We start from the raw sequence: 9,780 nt of genomic DNA, 5'->3' as shown, positions 1-9,780 counted from the left end.
ATAATACTGAATATAATTGTACCATAACTTTCTAGTTAAGATATTTCATATCCAAAAAAATTCCAATTGAAAATTCATATTCAGTAAAAAATTCAGCTGATTTTTTTGGATGAACATATTGTTCAGTAAAAAATCCCGCTGATTTTTCAGGAGAACACAGCAATTCAGTAAAAAATCAGCAGCTGCTGAATATAAATTGGTGGAAATATTTAGCAGAATGGAATTTTCTAAAATTCTCTAAAAAATCAGAGAATTTTTGGTCGAAAAACAAGATATGCAGCTGATTTTTTAAATAACATCTAAAAAGCCAGCTGATAATGTTCTGTTCTGTTAATAAAGTAATATTCAGCAGAATTTTTCAGCCGTTGAAAAATCAGCTGAAAAAATCAGCTGATTTTTTGACACAGTAATGTGATCCCCAGAAAGTTCAGCTGAATTTCATTGATCACATACTTTTAGAACAGTGAGGCACAAATTCTAGGATTACAAATTTAAATTTTGGGTCATACTGGTACACCTCCTACCAACATACACTCATGACATAATATGCATAGAAGTAAGAGTGGCGTTATGTCAGACTTAAGAATTCCAAAATTAGTTCGGATTCTGTTATATAACCAGTAGTTTTGTTCATCAATGCCATGATCGACAAGTCCAAAATCCTTTCCAATTATAATATAGTTGTTCCTGTGGCAAAGATGTACGCAACTCACCTGCTTCAGTCAATGAAGCCTTCATGTCTGACCTCACTTCATTATTGTACTTGGGCCTCAGCCCAAGTACATTTGTTTTCATTCCGTGGGAAAAAACTCTGTAAGGTATAACCATTTCTGGCTGAGACCAGGGAGGGCAAAATGTCTTGGCTTCATCTTTCTTGGCATAATAAATGGCGTAATGATGTTAACTGAATGGAAGTGCTGCTCTCAGCCAGTCTTGAATAAGTGAGATGTGAATATTAATGCTTCTCTATCTGAGTTTTTGCCACAAAATCTTCTGAATATAATCAAAATGTGCATCGAAATGCAACAATTAATGCACCCTCCGTTTCCTAGACGATGGCACGACCCTTGCTACACCCACTGGACGAGCCAAAGTGGGAGGGGTAATTTCAGTTTGGTCGAACAAGAGGGCTCGAGACCAGAATTTAACATTTAAACTTGAAACATGTTTAATCGCTGACAAGATGTGTACTAGTGTTAATCAAAGTAAAATTATGAAAAGGAAAGGTTTTATATCCCGGACACAATGAAAAACATTACGACTAGAAACTGTACCCCCAGTTGAGAATAGTATTGCCCACAGCGATGGAGAACACTTATCCTTGAGCTGAGAAAACCAGACCATCATTTCCAAATAGAGCTGCAGATTCGAGAAGCTCGTTCAAAATAGCTAGGTACACCCCATAAAGGGGTGGTTTCGAGTTTTGAGGGCAAATTTCGCCTCCTTCATATAGAAATCGTACGTTTGTTTTTTCCAGGAGAACACACCATTTGACACAAAATTTGCATGTAAAGGGGTCGCCAGTAAGCACGTGGTCAAATCTGGCATAAGAAACAATATGAAATGTTGGGTAAAGCCAGTCCAAAATAAACTGATTTGAACTTTTGTGTTTTGTAATTTATACCACTGCAGTAACATTACCTTTTTTTGACAACATCACACAATGTAATACGTTTTGAAACTGAATACTCCGACGTATTCTGTGTCTCCTTTGCTAAAAAATACGGTATGCCGATTACCATGTAAGGAGATGATGACGTCAAGACAGATTTGTAGTGCGTTTGGTCCTGGATGGTGCACGAAGTTTTGTCAAGGTGGCTTGTGTATTTATTTCCTAAATGGGAGAGATTAGGGTCGATCTAAACGAAGGCCGAAGAATGTTATGATACTCTAAGCGAGCTGAACTCTAACGCAAATGGTTGGATAATTTGGAGGATGTCTAGAATGATCTCGTCTCATTAAGATTATTTGGCGGTCAGTATTGAATTTCAACTGCGTCACAAGTTTGCGAAATGAGTATTCCGTCGAACGGTCAACGAACGATATTTTAGAAATCTGGAGACATGGCACATCGCACTTTTATTTTAGTATTTTATATTTTACAAAAGATTTAAGAAGCAATGATTTTGTCGAAAATTCTGAAAAAAATACAGGAAGATTTGATCGCGAACACATTTTCACTTGGGGTCAACTAGCCCTGCGTACGATGCTGTGTGTTCCGCTACAGCTAATCGCCCCGCTCACCACAGCCCTGCAAAGACCCGTAGGTAGGGTCGGTGACTTCAAATCCATTTTGGGACTTGACGTAAAAAGCCAAATTACTGCCGAAATTCAGCGTTCTTGGGCCCAAGTCGTATCCCAGCCTACCTCAGCTACTCGATCGCTTCCAAAAATGACAGTCTTTTATTCACTTCTCGTAAATAACCGTCGATGTTGGCAACTCTCTCGCTAGCCCTGCGTACGATGCTGTGTGTTAGCTGTAGCACATAGCATCGTACGCAGGGCTAGGGGTCAACATGGGGTCGCAGCCATGTTGCCTCAAAACTTATTTCTGTCTGCACTCAAAACTCAAAAATGTCGGATATGAACCTGAAAAATCGATGCAATTTTGTCAAACTTCGGCGAAATTTCAGCCTATAGACAAAATTTCATCTAGGTAAGGTAAATTTACTGAAATTTGATCGACAAATAATCCTGAGCTTGAACGTGACAGCTCGCCTTCTCCGGTAAGCAGGCGCTCCTTAGCTGGGTAGTCTGCATATCTTGCTGGGTAGTCTGCATATCTTATTTTGAGCGAGCCAATAGAGCTGAAGGTCTGATTTTTGGTACATAGGAATAACTTAGCAATACAATTATTATGACAAAATGTGACGTGACCTCAATGACCTTTGACCTCAAATATATATATTGGTCCACAACTCAGTAACCACAAGTGCTACACCCTTCATATTTGGTATGATAAGACATCTTATGACACCACATATTGTACCTCATCAATTATGCGCATATCTAATTTTGAGCGAGCCAATAGAGCTAGAGGTCTGATTTTCGGTATATAGGAATAACTTAGCAATACAATTATTATGACAAAATGTCACGTGACCTCAATGACCTTTGACCTCAAATATATATATTTGTCCACAACTCAGTAACCACAAGTGCTACATACACCCTTCATATTTGGTATGATGGGACACCTTATGACACCACATATTGTACCTCATTAATTATGCGCATATCTAATTCTGAGCAAGCCAATAGAGCTGGATGTCCGATTTTTGGTATATAGGGATAACTATAGGGTAGAAATCTAAATATGCCCATCTAAATATTAGACATCTACCATCGAGAACAAAAGAAATTTGCTGTAATTTGAATATTTAAGGAGTTTAAGCAATTTCCACTATAAATAAAGAACCCCTGCCTCAAACTCCACAAAAGTTGCTAGACATATTTTGCCGTTGTCATGCCATTGCTTCGTTTAATAACCAGTTAATCAAATGCCTAATTGACAGGAGGAAATGCAAGACCATATTTGAATAGTAGTATATATTGTCCTCAAAATTACTCTATCACGGCCCAAGTACTCATTGCCTTCAGCAATACTGCCTTGTTATTATTATTATTATTATCAAAACGTACTACACACGCATATCTCTGCTCAGCACATTGTACATTACAGAATAAAAATTAAAACGATAAAAGTACAACCATACATCAAGCTAAAAGAGAAAACTCACTCGATAAAACAACAAAATTAATCAAATTAAGCCTTTTAAAAATTACAAATAAAACTGAGTACAAAGGAAAGTTTTCAAATTGCACTTAAAACTGTCAACAGTTCTAGCTGCCTTGATTTCAAATGGCAAATCATTCCAGAGTGTGGGCGTATAAACAGAAAACACTCTCTACCTCATTGAATCGTATCAACCGCTACAAGAACTCAAGTAAGTTAATGCATGGGTGTTTGTACCCATCAAGCCCAAAAGTAAGAAAATGATCAATTATCTTTAAAAACCACCAGATTTGATTGATATTTGGCCTAATTATTGGAATTATTAAATTCTTTAAAAAAAATGTCTGCCTAAATCTTGACGAGTTGAGTCACGTGACCAAATCTGATATTTTCCCGCCAAAATTTATGTCTTTATTAATTTTAATATTCCAACCGTAACCCGTTAAATTTTCTTGATTTTCTCTGCACTTTTGGAAACAACATCTATCATATTCTTTCAAAAATACATGGCACTCATGAAACTCTATCGATGCTTCTTTCTGACATTCAGAACATTCATGTAAACGTCAAAAATATTGTATTTGTTGTTTCTTGTGAAGAAATATTATTCAAAATTCAATAATTTTGCATCTGCCACTAGTTCTAACACAAGTTCCATCCCATGTTACATTAATTAGTCATAATATTTTAAATATTTTGATGTTTAGCTGTTGGAATATTCAGTTATTTGCAATATACAATTTGGCGGGAAAATAACAGATTATTGTCACGTGACCTGACTTAGGTAATATATTATGACAAATTTCAACTTAATCAAATGCGAAACATATTTTTGGCAATTTTCACAATTTTCTGACCAGGTCTGATTAACAAGTATGTTCAAACTGATTTTACATGTACATGTATGTAAGCCTATGCCCATGCATTAACATACCTGAGAAAGGGTATTGCTGCTATCAATACCAACAATGGCAAAACACAAAACTTGTCAAAACATTTATAAAATGTTGTAAATTTTAGGTGTGGCTTCTACGGAGAATGCTTCTTCAATGAGAAATTTTATGGTAATATCAAATGAATCAATTAGAAATATTTCATATCCTGAAAAGATAAAAATTTGATATAATTCTATTGCATTATGAAGAACTTTGAAGATCTAACCATGAGCAATGACTTCAAACTATGATGACATGCATATGATTCACATTGGTTAAAAATTATCAAAATAAGGAGAAAATTCAAGTGAAAAATTGTAGTTTCCTTACTTGAAATCATTTGGTAATATTTTCTACTGACAAACAATCTTTGCTGCAGTTCATGGCATAATCTTCTCAACATGGCCACAACATTTGTAGAACCAAGCACAGCACCTATGAAGTGCGCCATCACATGGTGTGAGTTGGAGAACTGATCTCTGCACACTGTCTGCCCAAAGCAGCCTGAAAGAAAGATGTGAATAAATTTTATGACTATCCTTTGGACGATTTGTGACTCATGGCTTCAGAGAAGAAATACCAACAGAAAGATGTCTATTACAAATTGTTCTAAAAGCTGGGCACACTACAGTCATCAGATCAGTGTTTAAAAGGTCCTTCTTGAAAATTTCTATACTCAGCAAGAGCAACAGAAAAACTTTATAATCGCAACCACAATGTAATATGTTCCTATAAATACTCAGCAATAATATAGCTGTATACACACTTTCACCTTTCGTGTTTGAGTTTTAGCCTGTATATAACTGGTCATTCTAGGTGATTTTCAGCAGAATTTTGAGTTCAACAAAAATGTTAGTCACACCCCTCTCCACAGAGACTACCATAAACGGTAAGTCAAGGTGTTAGATCAATCGCACAAGCCCAATAACAAACACTGTACAAGTCAAAAGTTCACACATGTGAATACAAACCCAATTTCACCACCAAATAAATGGTAGACAAACCAAAAAAAGGAATTTTACCAGATATTTTAATTAATTCTATCATGTCACATGAATTTCAGTCCCAAGATTTTATCAACAAGTCAAACACTGTATATGCAGTTTATTGTGTATGCAAGTATTATTCTGCGCTTTTTCATTTCAACGTAACATACCTTAGGGAGAAGGGAAAGAAACAGTACTTGTTTTACAGAATAAACATAACAAAATACCAACAAAAATAACAGCTACTATTGTATGTCAAGTAGTCAGTTACTGGCAAGATTCACATATCAACCAAGAAATCACTTCTACACACAGATGACAATGGTACATGTTGTAGCAACTACATTATGATGATGATTTCCAATAGAGTGATACTGTACATCACACAAAGTATGGAAGAGTGTGTCATACAACTATTAAATTACATGAATGAAAGTTTTTTCCTAATGTCAGACACAGTTGGGAATCCTAGTAATAGTTGATATCATTGATACTACAAGGGAAATGAAAGAGGCAAGATGTTGGAAAGCATTATAAATAATAACCTACCATAAGTGCTGCACTTTCCGGATCTTGCTTTTCCATGGATAACAATCATTCCCTGCTTGCAAGCCTGGATTGAATCCATGCAATTGTTTCAAGATTGCCTTCCTGCTAACAAACTTCTCCAGGTAGTTTTCATGGAGCAAGGCTTCATGGGAAATTTCATCTTCGACCACCTTCTGCATTGACAGAGATAATAAACTGTCAGTTTCATCAGGTTACTGTGGCTGATATAATGTCTTTTTTGGTGGTATTATCGATCTATACTTGCTGGGAGTGTAATGGTGAGATATCAAATCAGTATATTTGTAACAGTGGAAGAAGCAAAGTTGGATGTTGCATATCCATGGTTGTAGTTCTTACACTACATGTACCGGTAGTAGTAGCCAGTGTAGCCTGTGACTTCAAAAATATTTGAATTCTATGAGAGAGTCGGTTTCTCATAGATTCGTCCTTTAGTCAGCTCTATATAACGCACCTTGTAAGTGAAACTTTTGGTCAAACTTTCCTCGATAAGACTTTCAACTTTCCTCTGTACAACTCTACAATAAAAGCTAGGTGTCACTATGCATTTAGCTTACTTAATAGCGAGCGCAGCGAGAGTACACAAAATTTAGAATGGAATCTCTATATACCTACGAGTTTGAAAAGGGAGCACTTCCATGGAGGCGGCCATTTTGAATACTTTTACACGGATTGCGTGAAATTAAAGATATCATCTACCACAAATCCTACTCGACAATGTGTATTTCCGACAAAAGAATCTCTCTATTCCAAAGAAAGTGTCAATTTTGTTTAAAATGAGTATTTTCGATCACTTTTGAAAGCCTGGTTCGGTCATCACTAAGCGCCGCCATTTTGAAACAAGCCAACTCTCGCGAGAACGAACGGTCAACTCACGCGAGAATTAAAAATCGTGTGCTTGAGAGCTACCGACGGGAATATCAAGTACGTGTTTTACATTAGACTGCCTCTGTTCCCACCCCTGTTACAATAAACTGATCGGAATCATGTAATTTACCAGTTTTAAATAATTTTCGTTAGTGAACTTAGCATTTCCGAGTTAAATTGCTATAATAATCTATAAATGTTATTCTAGAAAACAATTGACAGCAATTCAACCTAAATGGCCAAAAATATGCATCATGCATCAAACACAGAAATTAGCATGCTATTGCCTGAAAACATCAATGACGATATAGCCTACGCTGCGCTCGCTCTCAGGTCAGACCTGTTACTTAATACTACAGAAACAAATTGCCCAACATTTACCCATATTTGAAATTCAAAATGGCTGCCATCCCTGTGTTAAATGTATGGAAAAATAAGATTTTCAATTGTCAAAAAAACCAAAACGGTGAAAATTGTTTTCTTACACCCAGAGGTTTTACATGAGCCCCAACAAGTAGTAGACCAGAAAGCATTGGAAAAATTTCAGAGTCTGAATATCTGTCCCTGAGGTGCATTCAACCACAAGTTCAATTTCCTTCGGAGAAAGCAAATAATAATGCAACATCCAGTTAATTAAGAAGGCACACATTGGAGAGCTCTATCTCAATTCCGGAATTTTTGAAAATGTCCGTGTCACTCTTATTGAGATGGAGATGTGACAGTTCATCAGAGGAATGCTACAAAGTATTTAGAACTGGTACACAATGCACAAAGTGTAGATGACATTCACCATATGGATACGATTTACCATACATGCAATCACTGCATTTGTTCTGTATGTGCATTGTATTCACAATACAGATACAGTTGCATAGACAAATGATTAATAAAGTGGTACATGTAATATATTTTCTTGCATCACAAAGAGCCATCCCATGTCATAGCTGTGATTACGCAGCGGTGCTGTGGCTTATCGATCGTGCTCGGGTCAAGGGTCAGTGCCACAGAACTGTGAGCCACCTCATAGACTTTTTTGGTAGTTTACTACGACACCGATCGGTGTCGCTGATTTAACTCACAAAATAATGAAAAAGGTTACTCTTTGAATAAATCAACCCATACCTTCTTGATCACTGACTATCTACGACTCATCACCTACTCCTAATTTAACTATTTTGACAGTGCCAACATGTATTTTCAACCGTTTTTCGGCTTCAGCTTGAATTTGAACTTGTGACCTCCAATACGTATTCCGTACGTTTTACATGAGAGGGCAAACATCACATAAATCGTTGACGGCTTACAGGAAAATGGTTGAAATACATGTTTTTATTGTCACGGTAGCTAGAAGGAGTAGAGAATGAGTCATAAATAGTCAATGATAAAGTGGGTATAAGTTGATTTATTCAAAGACTTACATATTTCATTATTTGTGAGCTACCGACACCGATCGGTGTTGTAGTAATTAACTACCAAAAGTCTATGGGGTGGCTTGCAGTGGTTCTGTGGTGCTGACCCTTGACCCGAGCACGAACGATAAGTTACAGCACCGCTGCGTAATCACAGCTACCTACGTCAGTGTCTTGTCAGTTTTCTCTTACAGGACACTTGTACAGGGTAGCTTCCTTGATACCATACAGTGACACATACCAGCTGGTAAATAAAGTCAGAATAAAATAGACTGCATGAAATGTATGGTACAAATTTTATCTTCTGTCTGATTCTGTGTATATTGACACACATACACACAACACGTACCTCATCAGGGTATTTCTTCAGAACAGCATTCCACAGCTTATTGAGAACTCAAGTTCCAAACTGTTCCATTGTGATCCACCAAGCACAGGTATGCCATCCACAATCTTTCCGGCAAATCCACAAAACAAAACAAAAAAAAACTGTAGGAAGTTATTGTTGTACTTCTCTGCAGGTAAAGCGGTATGCAACAGTCGGACACAAATTTATGTATACATTATGTACACATTGAGACAGCATTATAGTGTCTGCTTTGTATCTCATTTGTAGATACATGTAACATTTGACTTGAACTCAATCTAGTACACACCTATTGTGCAAAAATGTACAGTCTGCATATCATTTCTAAATAGTATGGTCTGTTCCACAACTTTGTACAGGACTTACAAAAAGAAATTAATCGAGAAAAAGGCATCGGTATTGTGTTACTATGGGTGTATATGCACAGGACATGCTGGATGACACAGATGCACACTCTTTCTATCATTCCAGCAGACAATTGAAGCATACAGCTTGGTAATGCACATTTATCACGAAGTGGAACTACAGGTGTACAGCAAGTTTATGATGGCATGTATTTCATCTCTGATCTTCGCAAAATGTGTATAAAATCACTTTTCAATTGAGCGGCATTTTGTAACCATGATATTGTATCACTAAAATGTCACTTCTCCAGACTGTATTATGATATTTATTTATCTGTACCTTTATTTATTATTATTATGAGAATTGTATGGACATGTATTTAGTCAAAAAAATGAAATAATAATAGTAGACATAAGTAGGTGCTAATTATAATTTATATAATTCATGCAAAGAAGACACCATTTTACAAGTGGTTTAACAGTCACAAACTGATGATGTCAAATCGCCGTACACAAAAACACAAACGCCTTGTAATTATGGCACTGTGTATTGTTTATGACGATTTGAC

At 36.5% G+C, this 9,780-nt stretch overlaps 1 protein-coding gene across 2 annotated transcripts in view; it reads right to left on the bottom strand.

Moving 5' to 3' along the window:
• The window catches only part of LOC139124174 (uncharacterized), a 28,300-nt gene extending 19,311 nt beyond the window's left edge, over nucleotides 1-8,989 (bottom strand). For both annotated transcript variants that reach the window (XM_070690315.1, XM_070690316.1), the window contains exons 1-4: nucleotides 8,850-8,989; nucleotides 6,679-6,742; nucleotides 6,207-6,379; nucleotides 5,002-5,175 (exon numbers count right to left, since the gene is read on the bottom strand). In XM_070690315.1, coding sequence (XP_070546416.1) covers nucleotides 5,052-5,175; nucleotides 6,207-6,379; nucleotides 6,679-6,742; nucleotides 8,850-8,854 — 366 coding nt within the window. In that variant the 5' untranslated portion in view covers nucleotides 8,855-8,989 and the 3' untranslated portion in view covers nucleotides 5,002-5,051. The remainder of the gene's footprint in view (nucleotides 1-5,001; nucleotides 5,176-6,206; nucleotides 6,380-6,678; nucleotides 6,743-8,849) is intronic.
• Between the last annotated feature and the right edge of the window lie 791 nt (nucleotides 8,990-9,780).

Source organism: Ptychodera flava (genome assembly GCF_041260155.1).
Source record: "Ptychodera flava strain L36383 chromosome 23 unlocalized genomic scaffold, AS_Pfla_20210202 Scaffold_23__1_contigs__length_28996876_pilon, whole genome shotgun sequence".
Lineage (NCBI taxonomy): Eukaryota > Metazoa > Hemichordata > Enteropneusta > Ptychoderidae > Ptychodera > Ptychodera flava.
The sequence above is the reverse complement of the archived record's forward strand: the minus strand, read 5'-3'. Positions and strand labels throughout refer to the sequence as shown.